The 19,402-nt window shown below is 38.5% G+C and overlaps 1 protein-coding gene across 2 annotated transcripts in view; it reads left to right on the forward strand.

The window, feature by feature from the left end:
- Positions 1-4,095, forward strand: part of LOC147626146 (phosphoglycerate mutase-like protein 4) — a 72,158-nt gene extending 68,063 nt beyond the window's left edge. For both annotated transcript variants that reach the window (XM_086816255.1, XM_086816254.1), the window contains one exon: positions 3,694-4,095. In XM_086816255.1, coding sequence (XP_086672381.1) covers positions 3,694-3,908 — 215 coding nt within the window. In that variant the 3' untranslated portion in view covers positions 3,909-4,095. The remainder of the gene's footprint in view (positions 1-3,693) is intronic.
- The last annotated feature ends 15,307 nt before the right edge of the window (positions 4,096-19,402 follow it).

The following is a 19,402-nucleotide window of genomic DNA, read 5'->3' on the forward strand; positions in this document are numbered from 1 at the left end:
CTAAAGGACCGTCCTTACACAGATACGGGCAGTGCATCTAGGGTGATAGGTTTAGGGACTTCTCTGTAGATCAAAATGGCCCTGTCCAAATCTTCTCCCTCGTACATAACTTGAGGATCTGACTGTCTAGCCTACCTATACCAGGGATCTCCAAGTGATGTAGCAAGATTCTTTCATCCTACCAATCAAGTGTACACTACTAGTCTACCCCCAGATTTTTAAGGTCTCTCAGCAACCCCATATGGAATACTGAGTGGACACGAAAGTTGCGAAGTATTGCGGGCATTTGGGATCTTTGTTGAGCAGGATTTCTATTTTTTTTAAAGCATTTGGAATTTTTTTCTCAAGGTGGGGGGGGGGAGGGGGAACTCGTACCATACGAACCGTACGGTACGAATAGGTTCGTATCAATACGAGAAACAACCCTGATCCTCTTGAAGACTTGTGTCTCGAAGGATTGCAACAAATCGAAGATTTCAACACTCCAAATGCTTCCATCGCGAAGACTTCTGCTATCATCGACTCTACTTGCAATTGGTAAGCTTTGATGCTTAAATATGGAAGCAAGTAGCAGGAGAGAGGAACCAAACTCCATGATCACATACTCTGTGTAGTGTTCTCTTGTCCTACGTGCTCTCTTGCAGATTGTTGCTACCATGTGTTGGTGGAACAATAGAGAGCAGATGGTAAGAAACATGGGCACTTGAGAGGATAGTGTGAGTTGCAAGTCTACACCGACAACCCCATTGTTTGCAATACTGTATTCATATGCATTGGTATGGAAATCTGGTCAGAAATGTCCATGACACTATGTACTTGATTCTCCCAAGATCAATATACTTTATTTGAGGGAGGGGCCAACCGTTCTGGCTCATTGTGAATTTGTGTGTCTCTTGTCAATTTAGCGAATTACTTCTTGTATTGAGCATGTTGTCCATTAAATCTTGGTGTATTTAAGTGTATTGATTAGCATTGTGTTCAACCACGTTACACTTGCATCAACGGAAGATATTGTTCCCATTTTGACTGCCTGCCATGGCAATAGGATATGAGAACATCAAAGGCAAGCTAAATTTATGTTTGACCATTTATCTATGGATGAAATGCGCTAGACAATTGCAACTTAGTTCCAAAGTTATCAAATAATGTCCTTCAAAAATGTGAAGTAAACTTGGGATCTCTGTCTGAAGTAATTGTATGTGGTAAACCACAAATAGGGTACCAAACTCGGATAAGCAGGCAAGCAATATCTTCTGTTATGGTTGTGTACTTCCACGGAATGAGCATGCAAAACTCATTGAACCAGTCAACAATGGTCATGCATTGTGTATTCATGGTTCCTATAGCTACTAGAAGAGGGCCTATAAAGTCCATCCTGATATCCTAAAAAGGTGTCTCAAGAACAAGCGAAGGCTAAAGCAATCCAGCTACTTCGAGTGTGGAACCTTCATTTGCTTGCAAATCTAGACGCCTCCCATAAAGGAAAAGTTTCGAGTGCTTGAGAGTTGTGATCACCCCTAATAGCGCCTTATCATACACCGAATAATTCTTCTCGGTGACATTCAACTTGTGGATGTAATACACCAGTGGTCTGCCATCTTGTTGTAAAATATTGCCAATGGCAAGATTGCTAGCGTCGGTAATAATCTCAAATGGGTCATCCCATGATGCCAGCTTAAGAACTAGCACTTCTACGGCCACTTTCTTCAATGCATGGAAGACCTCAAGAGCCTTATCTGTTAACAGACACTTTTTGGCGACGCTTCTTCACTCCCTTGAGTAGATTTGTGAGAGGTGCTGCAAGGTCGGAAAACTTGCAGCACCTCTCACAAATGATCTGATCTCTTGAGCAGTCTTGGGAATATCCTAGTACCCACAACTGCTGAAATTAGCATTAAATGCTGCGCTTATTCCATGTATGGGCTGGTGGGTTAGCTGCTGGCTGACAGGTCTGTATGGGCTGGCCGACTCAGCCAAGGCTGGCCTATTGCTGGACCCAACGCCTAAAGCCCAAGTTCATGCCCCTTTTGGGTGGCTATGCTGCCCATGAGCAATGCTATAATTCTTGCCTTATGCCTTCTGCCCTACATGTTTCTTAAAATATGCCTATGCTAGGGTGACCTACATGAACTTACTGTTCTCCAAGTGGGTTAAGTGACAAACTCTAGACTTTGACACCTAAGGCTTGGAAAGATCTACGTAGCTCGTGCCGAACATGTCCCTGGACTAGGGCTCACAATGGGGTCCCGGCGTATGAGAAATACTCTTAAAAAAGGTACTAAATCTGTTCAAGTGTAAAACTGATGACGAGCCAGTGTGCCACATAGCACCTTAGAGTGCATGGGTGCATGTGACAGAAAGTCCCGTTCCTCTCCCATTTAGGAGTAAGAGTGCTGCTCACCAGAAATGGCAGGATGTGTTCAAATTGTTCTTCACAACTAAGGTCAAACAGAAGACCTCAGATACCCACTCTATTTGGAGATCAGGGGTAGATATCATTGGGCACTCCGGAAAAGTTTTGGGCCTGTGTCACAATTTATTGTGTACAGTTTCCAAGCATTCCATGAAATGCGTTTCAAAAACATTCTGTAATTTTCAAACATTTACCCCAAGGGTTTCGTAAAGGTTTTGTACTGGTCGGGGGGTCGGCAGGGAGGGTTGTTTTAAGCTTAAAAAAACATGTATCCCTGGAGCATGCAAAAATAAAACCTTTTCTCCCATTCAATGCTTTGAAGCAGCCAAAACATGCCAAGAAAGTCCTTATTCCCCCGGTATTTTAGCTCATCTTCTTATATCCAAACAATCATACAAATCTAAGATTTGCACCGGGGACCGCCAAGGATATAATGAGGGGATCTGGGCCAAAATCCAAGATACACACAATGAAGAAAAAGATGCATGGATGCAGTTGGCTCCAAAAATCCATACACTATGGGTTTGAGCCTTAATAAACCAAAAAAAGAACATGTTTTTTGAGTGCCATTTATTGTAAGAGTGTCATACAGGTAGGAAACATGAGTTGATGCAACACCGACTTGATCAAAGTTGCTTGGCCTCTTTCATCCTCAAGGTGAATCAGCTTGGAGAGAGATTGGCGACTCGAAGAGAAATGGTTCATTTCTTAGTGGGATAAGAGGAAGAGGTATAGACAAAAATTCATGTTTGGGCAACATACCAGATCCAGGACTTCCCAGGATGCCTTCCATGTGCATCCATTAGATTTTTTTGCCTCTGTAGCTCCTAGACCTCCTACTGGAGTAAGGATAGATGAAGCAATTTGGATGATGGTCATCAGACATCCCCATGATCTGGATGCTAATGCCCCAGGTTGAATCCTTGACCAGAAGAATTTTTTGCTGAGGCTTATGCTAGAGGGTGTATGGTTATATCTAGTAGGAAGCCCTCACCCAGGCACACAATCTAGGTCTGTAGTATAACATTGTTCTCACCTCCTATTCTTGACATACTTGATTCATTTAGTTTGCCTTGACCTGTTTTTCAGGCTATTCTGTGGTATGTAGTTGTTTGTTTTGGTGTTTTCTTGCTGTGCCACTGCATGATGGATGCATCAATGGGCTGCCATTGTCTTCAGTGCTCTCTCAGGTCTTCTTTTGAGAAAAAGTATTTTGATAGTCCATGACTTTTATTTATATATTTGGAGACATTATGGGCATATTTTTGTTTGTTTAACAGGAGAAAGAGTGGTAGTTGTTACTCATGGAGGTGTCTTAAGGGCATTGTATCACCATGCGAAAGGAGTTCCTCCTCCCAGCAGAGTTTTCAACACATCCATGAACGTGTTTAGAATAACAACTGAAAAGGTCTGGAGCTTACACGTTTGGGGGGACGTGGCACATCTGAAGGAAAGTCTAGTACCCAGATCAGGCGCTGACCAAGATTCAGCATGAGAACACTTATGAGACACATTCAAATCTGGAACTTTTCATGCATTATACAAAATAGAAAATCACAATGAGAACCTTGTGACCAATTTTTTTGCAGTTGGCCAAGCTGTAGTCAAGTATTGCAAAGGCTGCATTGGCAAGAGCCATGGCCAAATTGCATCAATAAAGATTTCTGCATCAATTCAAGTCACTCTATTGCATTAACATGCTTAAAAACTTTATCATCTTACTAACAATTTCACCTAAACAACAAGAGCCAGTCGTTGGAACTTAGATTGCTTTTGCGGCTTGATGGCACGCGTGACGACTCATTGGATTTTGGTATTATGAGCTTTGAAGAGTACATTTTTTTGCAAGGCATTGATGCAATAGTGCTACATACAAGCAAGTGGAATAGAGGAGCTTATTGTCAATCAACAAGACATCCCTTTACATCTATAAAAGCCAATAATTGTTTATTTCTTTTTGACAGATTCTCCAAGAATTTAGTTAAGCTTTCCAAAGTTAGATTAGGGACCAGTTTGTGCCTAAATTTGTTCTTAAGAAATAAAAAAGATGTGCTTGTCCTTTGCATACATGCATTAGACGTCCATTATTGACAAATTTTGCATCACTTTACACTAGTAAGCTTGAGACCCCTTTACCAATACGTGGAGTGGCTTATTACCCAGAGCTACCTACGTAACAATGGGTATTACGTCCTTAACCTTGGTTTGATTAGCTATGAGCTCTTCAGATAGCTTTTGGATTTGTACCCAAACGTTTCCTATTTGACTTGCTGCTGCTTTAGAGCTTTAAATTTTGTCTTGGTCCCTTTGGCTTTGTGTCAACTCTTCATTGCATCTTTCAAGTTTTGTTGGCCTTGAAGCTATTAATTCTCTTGTTCTTAGCCTTGCTTGTCTACCAACTCCTTAGCTTGGTGATTCCTCTCACCTTCTTGCTGGTTCTTTGTAAGTGTTCCTCCAATGTGCTGACCTTCAGTTGCCACTTTACCTTCAACCACTCCCATTTTCCTTGATCAATTAACCCAGGGTTCTTAGAATCCTTCTTTTGATACGTGGGAATGACTAGCCCTTCCACATCAGATGGTGGGATTGGAATGCATCCATCATCTTATGGTCTTTTCTTAGCTTGAAATTCATTGAAGTGTTTGCACACACTCTTGTCTTCTTCTATATTGGCCCCATTTGCCCACCCTTTCAAAGGCTTCTTGGCACCTTAACACTATTCCAACACATAATACCATCTCTAAAATCATGCCCGATGCCAACTATTTCCGGTTTGACAAATTTGATCGTACCGCGATGTGTATTTACCATCATTGTGTATGATTGATAGGCCCGACCTATTCTTGTTGTGCATGATTTCTTGCATTGTGGACACTTCAATTGCATTGACTACTGTAACATTCAATTCATCACTCATATCCCTTGGGTTTGCACATGACTAGCACTTTTTGGTGGCGCCCTGTGCCCTAAGAATCCGTGTGCCCTTGGCTTTGGCAGTCCAACTATGGCCTCCATTGGCCTAGGCATTAAGATCTATTGACACCATGGGCCCCCTTTGCATCATCACGATTGGCTTTATGTGAGCATGCCAAGCAATAGCCTCCCAATAAACCTAATCATACCATTCTATTCCTTGGCCCTATCCATGGCCTCTTGCAAAGTTCTTGAAGAAGCAATTGTGGACAAGGCCTAGAGAATCTAGTAAGAAGCATTCATGGTGCTAGCCTAACCCCTAATGCAGTTGCATAAAGCTCTATAGGAAAACGGTGAAAGAGTCATGCAATATCCGGGTGGTAAGAGAAAGAGGGACTTTTGTTAAAAACATCACGTGGGAATAAGGATCATAGGAGAGGAGCTTTTGCTCCTAAATTTCATGAGCTAAAAGCTCTTTGCAAGGCTTTAGCTTGATTAATGAGACTTGTAACTGATTAGCTTGATGATTAGCATTACGATTCCTTTAATCTTGGGTATCAATGGAGTGCAGGCTTTGATTGTGAGTTTACAGCAAGGGATTATTGTGTGATTAATTATTATTAGATTAGGGTGGTTTAATAATTGTTGGGCATTAAAAATGTGCACAAACACATGCCAACAACGTCAGTCACACAGATTCGCTAAAAGAGGAAGATAACATAATGTGTATGGTGTAGTACTTGAATAAAAGATTTGGATCTTTGACTTGTGTGGAAGCATAATTTTATATCAACATTTACACCACCAATAATTGCCAATTATCACGGTCATAGTTGCATTTTTTTAAATGTTTAATATATTGAATTTTTTTAATGTTCTTGTGATAGTGGTAAACTACACACCGTTTGATTGGCTAATGCAATTTGGTCTTAAATGAATGCACATGATGATAAAACTCATATGATATTCAACTTGTAACACTATGTACATGTATTTCTTGTGATATTTACTTTATCAGTCTCATTAGGCCCTTGGTTCTATGTAATGGGACTTGATCATCCAATGACCCCAGTTGTGTTTACAAATTGTATCCTTGGGTAGTGGTGGAGTGGTTTTTGATGATTCATTATGGAAGATAATGGTTTTGTTCATGAAAATAAGTTCCCTTGAATCCATTGGTTGCATCTGGTGATTGGATAATCACCACATTATGGATGACAATGGTTTTGTTCATGAAATAAGTTCTCTTGAAGCCATTGGTTACATGTGGCGATTGGATAATCACTTGTGACCATGAGCAAGGATTATTTACAAATCCATAAACATATGTTTATTGAAATTTGGTTTAATTGATTACAAACTTATTGATGGGTCGAGTCCCTTTAGTATCTTATCTAAAGGTCTTTATTTGTATGTCAACCATAAATTTGGTATATTTCCAAGTTTTTGACATTTAAAAAATATGGAAGCCACTTTGCATGAGGGAACTTATTGATACAATTTTGTCCCACATATTTTTTGGACTGGTTTCAAGAGAATCTAGACATGGTTGCATAGATTTTTCATAAGATTGTTTACAAGAAGGGATAAAATTGGGCCAAACAAATCCCCATGTGGCAATTGCACCAAATTTTTTTGATGGGTGTAAAATAATGTGTAACAATTTTGATAGATTGTGAGAACCTTGAGGCATTGTTGAGGATACGTATCCTTTGCCCATGATGGTTGACCTAATTGATCATGATCATTCTTTTTAGAGTAAATTATTACTCCAATGTTGATCTTGGGACAAGATTCCGTAGAGTGGATCCAGGATGGTGGATATTCCTTAGTTGGCATTGGTTGACATGGATTACTCTTTCAAATGCAACAACACTTTGCCAATTCATGAATAATGGATGCCATTCTTAAGGAGAGTTACAACTTCTTGGCCAATACTCATATCATGTTTCCTTTGGTATTTCTACATGTGATATACTTGACTTTGCAATAGAAAATCTAAGCGAGTGCTTCATGTAGAGACATAGTAAGAGTGCGCTTTGTAGGCTAGACTTGCCTTTGACTATTATGTGAAAGGAGTATTATTGGAATATGGGACGTTCTTTTAGAAAAATGTCCCTAGGAGAACAAGGGAGATGGATTCTTTGTTTATGGATTTAATGTATAGTGTGTTGGTTAACTCATTTGTGGTTCACATGGATACATAGGTGGGACATTGTTGCTTTTGGGATGTATTCAACTCAATGTTGAGATATTTCGGTTCCTCATTTGATCTGTAATCTTTATTCATGCTAGATATTAGACTTCGATTTGCTTGAATGGATTCTACAATGATAATAGGTTGATGCCTTAAAACTAGCTTGGTTTTGTGAACTTCACTTTTTTCATGAAGCTTTGGTATGGTCTCCATCATTCTCTAAAAGGCCGGCCTCTACTACAAGGCTCGCATATGGTAACCAATCTATTGTCTAGCATTAATGGCCAAAGGGTCCTAGTTGGGCCAGCCCCAAATTATTTAGCAAATTCTTATGTATGCTAAGGAAAGATAAGATCAATTTGGGATAATTTATTGTTCAAAAGAAGGAAGGTCTACACACTTGATTATTAGACATGAGAAAAAGGTTACCTCTTAAATGTCATTGCAACCTTTGCATGATGGATCAAGGTGTATAATAAACTTTGAATTGAGGCAATAGGGTTTTTTGTTGATCGTATATGTGGACTATGCTATAAACATTACATTCAAATTTGTCAATGATGGCAAGTCAAAAGAGCATAATGGATGTAGTATGATTGCATGTTTTATATTCCAAATGGAAGTGGAAAAGTGTGTTTAGATTTCCATTAGATTATCTTAGCCACATTGATATTTGGTGTTTAGATTTCCATTAGATTACCTTCATCATGTTGATATTTGGTGGTTTTAAACTAATAGACCTAGATTGAAGAATTAAATACTACCAAGTCTATGATAAACTCTCACTAGATGAACATGGTTTTGAGGGGGATTTGAAACCAAAGTGGAGATTGGGTTAGAGTTTGGATGTGCATACTAAAATAAACTAGAATTCTTGGGTACCCTTATCCTCTTGATTGCTTGCACGTGTGCGTTGTCAATGTACTTTCATATAAACATCTTGAAGTGCTTGGATGAAGATGGACATTGCAACCCATACCATTTCTATAGCACATCTTCTTCGTATGCGTGTCTTTCTCAAGTTTATGTGAACAGCTTATAGAGCTCGAACGAGTATAAACATCAAGCCTATGATTATATTCGACATGAGGAATCGATGGACATCGACAGAGAACTTAGAGTATATTGCAAGGTGCATACTAAAATTAACTAGAATGCTTGGGTACCCTTATTCTCTTGATTGCTTGCACGTGTACGTTGTCAATGTACTTTCATATAAACATTTTGAAATGCTTGAATGAAGCTGGACATTGCAACCCATACCATTTCTGTAGCACATCTTCTTCGTATGCATGTCTTTCTCAAGTTTATGTGAACAGCTTATAGAGCTCGAATGAGTATGAACATCAAGCCTATGATTATATTCAACGTGAGGGATCGATGGACATCGACAGAGATCTTAGAGTATATCGCAAGGTAGATAATTCCAAATTCATTACCACATTTGAATTTGAGTTACACGTTAATCAAATCATAGGATTTTCGCGCTTGTTTGTGTGAGTGAAGTTTTTTTTAAAAAAAACATACGTAAAGTATCGTTTGTATGAATGAAGTTTCAAAAAAAAAAAACACTGTACATAAAGTATGGTGGGGAGTTGGCACAGTTCTCCCCAAAATTCAATAAACATAGGAGAATGTGCTCTTTCCCCATTTTCCAAATAGCACTTTCGATATCGAAAGTGGACCAAAACACCTTCAGTGTTGAAGGTGGCCATTAGTCCTACATATTGATTCATGATACAAAGCTTATTTTCAAATGTGGTAATGAATTTATAATTTTCTAATTTGTGAGGTACTTTTGAATCCCCATCGACGAACATAAGAATAGGCTTCAAGCTCATCGATTTTGTGGATATCATCCAAAATTTTTCCTTGGACAAGAACACAATCGAGAAGGAGCGTCAGATCATCTTGTAGGAACTCGAAAAGGTAGTAAAAATAATGGCTAGGCGATATTCCCCCCTTCTCTGATCTGTCATGTAATGGCCTTTGCTAATTTGAGCAGTGTCACACTGCTTTTCCAACAACTTGCGTCAATTCAATTGTTTTTAGCGTGCTTGGGTAGCCACGTGGGTTGCTCTAGATGTTTGCTTTCCTGCAAGCATCGTAGGCTACCCAAGGTAACAAGATCTGCGGATGATGCATCTACCTTGGCTAATAGATCTGCAACCTTGGGTGGTGCCACTATTTTGTTCTTCAACGCAGGGTGCAAATATTGAAGTTTATGCTCCAATTTTGATTCCCTTTTAATAGAAACCTCAGAGGGCTTTGTCAAGAATCCCAATCTGCTAAAGAGAGAAGCATGGAGTCTCCTTCTACCAAGCTCACCCTGAATATCATTGAACCTGAAACAGCCATGGAGATATAATAATTGTTAGCTCAAGATGCACCTCCACTATCTTCCTATATCCTCATCAATGTCACCACAAGATCTCATCTCCAAATCAGATCTCTCTCTCCTCTTTCACCTTCAATGTTGTAATGCATCTTCACTTTTCCCAAGCAATATTTGTTGCATTCCTAATTTTTCCACCCCCCTAAACCACTCCTCTTCGCCATAGCCATTTCTTCGCAACATAACCCTCAGATTCCTCACCACACTTTTCCTTTATCGTGAACACACAATGTCACTTTTGAATGGTAAGTAGATTTCCATTTTCCCCTAATGCGACTCATTAAAAGCGCTAGATGAGATATAGGAGTACCTTCGACAGATGGCTTCATACGAGAAAATCCAAAGCCCTAACCCGAGTCTCCGCGTAAAACCCCAAACTCGGAATCTGGTAGGTTCGTTGAAATCAAATAAACAGGGCTTCGTTGTACTACGAAATCGAGACGAGGACTGGTGACTCCAAGCACGCTGTCTGCTTTTTGCACGCGGTGATCTCTGCTTTTTGGGTTTAAGATTAGTATACCTTTAAGTTCTCTTTTACATTGAAATGATCTTAAAGGTGAGTTCATGTCATGAACTTGAGAAGGAAGAAACATTTTGAGATTGTTTCCTCTTAAGAGTTTTGGAAGTTCCTTGCATATTGAGAAAGAGCATGAAGGAATATAAACAATCCTAAATTGTAAAAACCCTATTAGTAGCGAGAGTTAATTGTGGGCTTTGATACCTCCTTAAATTTCCTTCCTAGATACCTCGACATCTAAGGGGGAGGTCTAGTTTCACAAGGAGGGATTATGTTATGAGCCTGAAAGGCCATGAAAAGTTAGCTCTACCCAATAAGGTTAGATTGGACATGCCTTAAGCCAGCAAGGCACCTGCCCTACCTTCTATCCCTCCTTAGCTAACGGTGGCCATAAGCCCAACACCGCACCCTAGTGACTAGCAAAGCTCGGCATTGCACCCACATGATTAGCAAAAACAAGTATAACGCGTAGGCAGCATAGTAGGCACGACAATGCGTAACACATGGCATAAACAAGGCAGTGAGCACACATAGGCGTTCAAGCAAGCGCATATAGAAAGTATATTTTGGTGATCCAAGTAGACTCTAAATAGATAATGTCATGAATTTACAAGGGCACACAAGGCACTGAAAATAGACCAAAGATAGATCTAGGCTCAATGATCTTGATATGATATGAAGACTTTGAAGCTAGTCTATATATAGTATCAAAGGTAAATCATATCATAGGTTGACCACCCTACGACTAGTCCATATGGAACATACCAGCCACATCACCTAACTGGGACCATATTAGAGTACATCAGAGAAATTTTGTCTATGCATAGCTTGAGGGCATCTAGGCTCGCATTCGGCCCTTGCAACCCAAGGACTAGAGATGATCTCCTTCTAACTTGAGAATGTGGCTAATCAGCCATACAAATATGCATTTATTTTATGTGCCATTGCTTGCTTTGCGAGTTTCTACTCCTATCGCTTTGCAAGATTTTGTGTCTGTCTCAACAACAACGTTTAATAATAGAGGTGCTTCTATCAGGTCTCCATGCCTATATAAATGAGTGGTGTACTCATAAATGATGATTTCTAAGAGCTTGAGACACCTAGGTCATGTGCTCATAAATGAGGATTTCTAAGAGGTCGAGACACCTAGGTCATGAGTAGAAGGTTACATAGAGCCAAAGAAGAGGAAAGATTTCTAAGAGCTCAAGACACCTAGGTCATGTGAGTAAAAGGATAATCTTTAACATAAAGCCAAAGAAGAGGAAAGAAGGATGGTCATCAATGCTTAAAGGAGAAGTATAGCATATATAGCATCTCAAAGCAGGGTACTGCTATGTTTAAGCCAAGATCTTACCCTAGCCTTGCCAAAGCATGTGTTGTTGGGTCTTGTCTTAGAGCCGAAAGCTGCAACTTCCCTATGTGGGTGTGCGAGCTTGTCCATCTCTTGTCCTCACTTTGTTTATACCGAAAGGCTCCTTTGCTGAAGGGGTGAAAGGAGAGCTATCTATGCCTAGATGGAGGCAAAAAGAGGTGGTCCTTTGTTATGGTTCTCTCTCACAAAAGGCGAGGAATGAAGGGGAAGCTAATGGAAGATGAAAACCTATAAACAGACCTATCTAGCATGCATCCAAGCAAGCAAGATTTGATAGCTTACCCTTCCTTTGTAATGAGTGAAGGGGAAGCTAATGGATCCTTTTCTACTTCAACCAAGGCTTTTTCATTTCCTCCTTTTTGACTTGGTGAGTCGAGTTTTGTTTTTTCCTTGAGGTTGGCTATCATTCCTTTCTCATCATTAGTGGTGACTACCTTGTTCAATTGTTCACTCCATTTATTAGAGAATAATTCCTTATGTACTTTAGTGGCCTTGACATATCTTAACCACTAAGTAGTTTCTCCATATATTTCATTGCACCTAGCATGATAGCACTCTTGCTTCAACCATTTCTTGAGGCACAAACCCTTCTATTACCACTTAGAACATAACTATTTGTGCAATTCACTTGAATCATCAACAAAGGTTCTTACATGAATACTGAGATAAAAGGACCTAGGTCTTTTACATCCATTTTTGTGTACTTTGCTTCTCTTGTTTGCATCACATTAATGGTAGCAAGCACATGCATCTGGTTTTAGTGTAGACACTTGTTTCCAAATAAGTTACCATCCACTAGATGTGTTTTCCATGTTTAAAGGTATACCTTTAGAACTTGGGAATATTTTCTCAAATAAATGTGATCTAATACCCAATCATGCACCAAATAAATGTGGTCTAATACCCAGTCATGCACCAACCTGGCTTCACTCATTAAAGGTCTAGCCAAAATGACATCATATATTAGTCCAATTGGTGCAAGAAGTTCATCTCACCACAAATGTATGATTGTAAGAGATGTAAAGAATTTCATCTTAAAGTTTTATAAAACCCCCCATGGGTCATGCTGATGACCATCTGTCATCTTTAATATTATCTATGTGCTTAACAAGAGCTGGCTTAACTACAGGCATGTATGTTGTTGAGCTCTGCCCATGCACTTAGTCTCATTTCCATAACGTTGGTTCCTTTTCTTTGGTTATTTATAGAGAATTAATTAATAGAGAAAAATCATTTCTTTCACTAAATAATGAGCATAGGATTACACCTTGTCTCACCATGAACTTGCACTTTTCACAGGGTTTAGATATAGTCTGTATAGTCAGTACCTTTCCAACACTAGCTATAGATGGGGTATGTGTTCTCGTCTAAACTTTGAGTTCACACAGAGATCATCCATGAATATCTCTAAGAATTTCCTTAGGAAATCCTTGTACATCATGCACATAAGTCTTTAAAATATAGATGGCACGTGGGTTAAACCAAATGAAATTACTTTATAGGCAAGTAGCAAACGCTATCTTGTGTTGGTCCTTTGGGTCTAATACTCCTGAAAAATCCATCTAAGAAGCTCTAGGCTTCTTTTCCTACCACTCTCTAAAGCACATGTTCAATGTGTGATAGTGGTGGGTTATGATCTCTTATCGTGGTTATATTTAAGTTTTTCAAGTTAACACACACATGAATCTTACCATTCTTCTTGGGTATGATCACAATTGGTGACACCCAATCTGTGTGCTCAATCTCATAAATGAAACTTGCCTTGATAAGTCTGTCAATGTAGGTCTCATTATATGTGAATAGTTGTTATTTGACCAACCTAGCACCATCCACTAAAGAAATTATGTGTTGGAAAACCTCTAGAGGGACTCCTTTCCGATAAGCATAGCTCCAAGCGGATACACCTCTATGTTCCTTAAGAATTGCTACAAGTTTTGTCTCCTCTTTTTAGCTTGGCTATCCTCACCAATTCACATTCCTCCCTAAGTAATGCTAAATCCACTTGCTTTGCATCTTTTGGTCTGGCATAGGATACTCCTAGTTCCTCGAATTTTTTCCTTTTTTGGTGGATTTCCATTTTCCACTTTATAGTTTTTGAATCGAGAAGGGACTTGTTTAGGGTCCTCTTCCTAATCGTTGGTGGTAGGGATTGAAGGCTTAGACTCTTCCTTCCTTTATGGCCTTGTTTCATCTTCTTTGTCTAGACTTGGACGATTAGATTAGTCATCATAGGCTAGCACTTCAACTATCTCAGGATCTATTTTCATGGCATTTACACTTGGGCTTTTCAATAGATCCTTCCAACTAGAGTAGAATTTCTCAGTTGTTGGCAGGCTTCCACATATTACAAGTACTGTTCTTCCCCCTCCTTGAGGATTGGTGGGTTTCTAGCTCTACTTTTTGCTAGTTTCTTAGCTCTTTTGAGTAGAGCTTCTCTCTTTTCAAGGAATTCTTTGAGAAGGGTCATCCTCCTTTATCGTCTTTGGCTCTCAGAGGAGTTGGTTTGTGCAAGACTTGCACTTAAGCCCCTAAGTGATACAATGTCTCTTTTTGGAAGCATTGGCATCATAGTCCTGATTTGGATAATGTCTCTACCATTTTTATCACAAAATTGTGTTCTCATAGGTGTAGGACATAGATCTATCATGGCTAGTAAGTGCATCCAGTTTTCCTCCTCTTTAGTTACTTAGTAAATGAAGCTATGGATGCTTCATCTTCCAATTTACATCTTCTTCTGCTAGGGAGATTTCTAAGGAGTTAGTGTATATACTTGCTTAAGACTAGTAATAGTGTACATATGAAATAGCTTTACCATGTGCTTAATGTTAAATAAGGGGATTTCTAAGGAGTTATTGTATATACTTGTTTAAGAGTAGTAATAGAGGAACCTTTTTAAAGAGTTAGTGTACATACTTGCTAGTAAGACTAGTAATAGAGGTCGGACCATTTTTTAGTTTGGTCGGCCTAGTGTGAAAACTAGTCATTTGTATATGTGTCATTTTTGACAATAAGCAATACACGATCATTCCCTTGCAATAGTTTACTTATGAGCTCTCATCTTCCCTCTTCTTGCTTACTTGTATGCTATTAAATCTTCCTTGCTTGATGGATGCATGCTAGATAGTAGGTTTGACAAGAAGGCGTATCTTATACGGGCCTGATGAGGTCAAGGAAGTTGATGTTAGAAAACCCTAGTGTTAACCCATTTTGGGGTTACCAAAAGCATTCTCTACCACATATGGGAGTACCAATAAGTGCCATGAAAAAGAACTATAAAAGTTGTAAATATTATGAGAAAAGCTAGCCTCATGGGTGGCCAAGCTTACTACTTAGAGTTTAAGTTTCGGGTTCCCAAATGTGAATAAAGGCCAGATGTATATAAGACATTTTCTCACAATACAAAGAGACAATCCCCCTTTGTGCTAAGTGAGCTCCTCTTATCTCCTTACTCTTAATCTTGTGTATATGAGAGAGAGAGAGAGAGAGAGAGAGAGAGAGAGAGAGAGAGAGAGTTACAAGGAGGTGCTTACTTTTGCTATTAGGACATGTGTATCTTTATGCTTTGTCAGAGAGTCTAGAGAGTGAGAGAGGTGTGTCCTTGCAAAGAGGTGTAAGCAAATCTCTTATTGACAATAAGAGGGAGGCTTAGAAGATTGGAGATAGATACTACCATGTGAATCTTGGAGGTCATGGAGATCATGGACTTGGAAGCAAGGGAAGTTGTTGTCTATTTTCATTTCTACTTGAATGAGAGAGAGCTCTTGTAAGGAGTAGAAATGGACTCTAACATTTTTGGCACCGCCTATGCTGGGCATTAATATTACTTCTTCCTTCTTCTTAAAGAACGCAGATCCTTCGTTGCATGTTTTAAAATCTACATTTTTAATTTTGGTGAGGCTTTGATTGAAGACATGAGAGCAATTAGGTTGTTGTAGAATGTTGAAAAGTATGGTAAAAGTTTGATTTTTGTTGTTTTTGGTTAAAGAATTAGGTTGTGAGTACTTTTGGGAAGCCTAGAGGGAAGTAAGCTAATCATTTTATTGTTCATTTTTGTGTTTTCATCATTTTTTGTTTTTTCACGTGAAAAACTAGGGTGGTGTTGTTTTTTCTCCTTAAAATAAAATAAAATCATAAAAACTATAAAAGATATTATTGTTTGAGTCTTGTGCGAAAGTTTTCATTACTTTAGATGGGGTAAGCAAGCTCAAAAACTACACATTTCGATCAGGTAAAAATAGGTTTTAGACCCGAAAATTTTAAATCAGTCTAAAACTGGTTTTTTATTACTAGGATTTTTCACGACACATGAAAACTAGAGAAATTAACATCTAAAAAAGTTTTAAAAATCATGTCATGAATTTAGGGATTGCCTTACCAAAAATAAAAAGTCTTATCCTTGAAATCTTATCCTCTTATCTTGAAAAAAAATTGGTGTACAAAACCATACTTGTTCATGCCGTGACTATCTCAAGTTTTTCACGCGTGACTATCTTTGAGATATTCACATCTTTTCTTGAGAAAATCATGCCAAAATAATTTCTTCTATTGAGGTTGTTAAGGTTGCTACATGTTATAGACTAACTGTTAAAGTTCATCAGAAAAGAAACTGCACTCAAAAGATCAAAGTTTTTCACAACTGTGACTATCTCAATTTTTTTACGGTCATGTGACTATCTCAAGTTTTTCATGTGTGACTATCTCCTAGATATTCACACTGTGACTATCTTCTAGATTAGTTCAATTATATATGGTGCTTAGTCCAATTGACTATTGTTTGGGAACAATGCTAGTCTATGGTATATCACCTTGAATTTAAAGAGTAAGTGAACTATTTGTTCATATTGAAGTGGTACATGTGTATTAAGTTTGAGCGAGCCATCATATCTGACCCTAAGTCATCGGATAGACATTCTGGTGTCTTCTTTGTACTCATGGTCTTTCAGGTTTACCTTAATGGTATGATGTCATAACACCACTCGTGAATCATTGGTAATTGGTGCATGAATGGTTTTCCAAGAATCACATCATAGTTGGTGGGCCTTCCAAAGTCAACAATTGCAAATGTATGCTCATAGGTTAGGCCACATGATGTTACCTCGATGTCCTTCACTCACAAGATTCGCATAAGGGTTCATGAATTTATATCTACTAGATTGAGGAATATTTTTGCTCTTTTAAGGGGCTTGTTTTCCCATCTTTGCCACCCACATGTCTTTGGTTACAATGCTCACTCCTCTGCTCCCCTGTCAAGGACCGTAGTCACTCCTCCCAACTTGATCAAAATGGTGGCATTCATATTATCTCCCTCATAGTAATAACTACAATGATTGGGACATCCTTAAATATCCATCATGGGTTATCTATTTTAGCTTGGAGGTCAAACCGAATGCAAGGCTTTGCCTAGACTTCCCTAGAACACACAAACAATAGCCAAACTTGCTTTATTGGATATAGGAGCAGGAAGAAACTTAATGTCATATGAGACTTGGGTCTCATTAGGAAAACCTAACCTTGGTCAAACTCAAGCTCTGATATAAATAGTATCAGGCCTATAAAAAGGATGCTAAAGATTCAAATCCACATCAATTCTTATCTCATGGAAGGTAGTTTCTATGTTATGACTGTAGGTATAGTGTTAGAAGAGATCATCCTTAGAAGGTGAAAGAAAGGGACCTACGGGTTGCATCTATTTATGCATAAAAATCAACTTCAGTGGGAATGACACTTTTATAAACATCCTTTTATGCATCTATTTATGTATAAAAATCAATTTCAGTGGGAATAACACTTTTATAAAAATCCTTTTATGCATCTATTTATTCATAAAAATCAACTTCAGTGGGAATAACAGTTTTATAAAAATCCTTTTATGCATCTATTTATACATAAAAATAAACTTTAATGAGAATAACACTTTTGAGATAAAAATAAATCCTTTATGCATCTTTCTATGCATAAAATCAGTTTTAATGAGAATAACACTTTTGAAATAAAAATAAATCCTTTATGCATCTTTCTATGCATAAAATCAATTTTAATGAGAATAACACTTTTGAAATAAAAATAAATCCTTTATGCATCTTTCTATGCATAAAATCAATTTTAATGAGAATAACACTTTTGAAATAAAAATAAATCCTTTATGCATCTTTCTATGCATAAAATCAAATTCAATGAGAACAACACTTTTATAATAAAAATTTCCATTATGCATCTTTCTATGCATAGAAATTAAATTCAACGAAAACAACACTTTTAGAATAAAAATTTCCATTATGCATCTTTCTATGCATAGAAATTAAATTCAACGAAAACAACACTTTTATAATAAAAATTTCCATTATGCATCTTTCTATGCATAGAAATTAAATTCAATGAAACAACACTTTTATAATAAAAATTTTCATTATGCATCTTTCTATGCATAGAAATTAAATTCAATGCGAGAAATCTACATTGGCTACATGAAAGCCAATAGTGACAAGATATTCAAAAATCTTGTCCGACCATGCTCTTGGTGCCTGTTTTAAGCCATACAAGGCTTTCTTCAACTTGCAAACATGCTCCGGGTGACTCACATCCTCATAACCAAGTGGCTGCAGCATATACACCTCTTCCTACAAATCCCCATGCAAGAATGCATTCTTTACATCCATCTGATGTAAAGACTATTGCTTTGACGCAGCCACTGCTATCACAACTCTCACTGTTGCCATCTTGGCAACTGGGCTAAAAGTTTCCTCATAATCAATGCCATATGTCTGTGCATATCCTTTGGCTACCAATCTAGCCTTATACCTGTTTATGCTTCCATCACTGTTATGTTTTACTTTGTACACCCACTTACATCCAATGGCTTTCTTGCCTTCATGCAATCGCACTAAATCCCAAGTCTCATTTCCATATAGTGCATCCATCTCCTCATCCATAGCTTTCTCCCAACACACATTTCCAACAGCCTCATTAATGCATGTGGGCTCTACAACCTGCACAACCTTTGCCATGTATGCATAGTGATGTGCCACATAACCATCATAGGTAAACCTCTGCACAGGATTCTTCACTCTCCCAGATCTTTGCAGCTTTGCATTCATGGCTTCCATAGCCTTCTTTACACCAGGTGTTCTCATAGTTGGTATCCCAAGCTCCTCACATAGGCTCATCTCTGAGCCACTAGACTCTCCATCAACATGAGAATGCCCTATAAAAATGTCTGGCATACCAAGGGGCAATCCTTGAACTCTTTTACATCTGTAGTAGCAGTCGGATTGATCTCCGGTATCTCCGGTGCCTCTTCATGCTCACCTTCTATGTAGTCCCAATAACCCTTTCCCATCAAGAAATTCATCAACCTGAACCTCCAAGCATGAAAGTTATTCTTATCAAGCTTCTCAGCAACAATCTGGTTTATGCCATCATTTGACATCTTGCCAGACACACAAATTTACCAGAAACAGCACTCTGGTGGTTTGTTCTGCACAAACTACTGTATTTTCTTATCAAGCTTCTCAGCAACAATCTGGTTTATGCCATCATTTGACATCTTGCCAGACACACAAATTTACCAGAAACAGCACTCTGGTTTGTCTTGCACA

Source organism: Cibotium barometz, chromosome 22 (genome assembly GCF_041138505.1).
Source record: "Cibotium barometz isolate CiBa-2024 chromosome 22, ASM4113850v1, whole genome shotgun sequence".
NCBI classification, from domain to species: domain Eukaryota; kingdom Viridiplantae; phylum Streptophyta; class Polypodiopsida; order Cyatheales; family Cibotiaceae; genus Cibotium; species Cibotium barometz.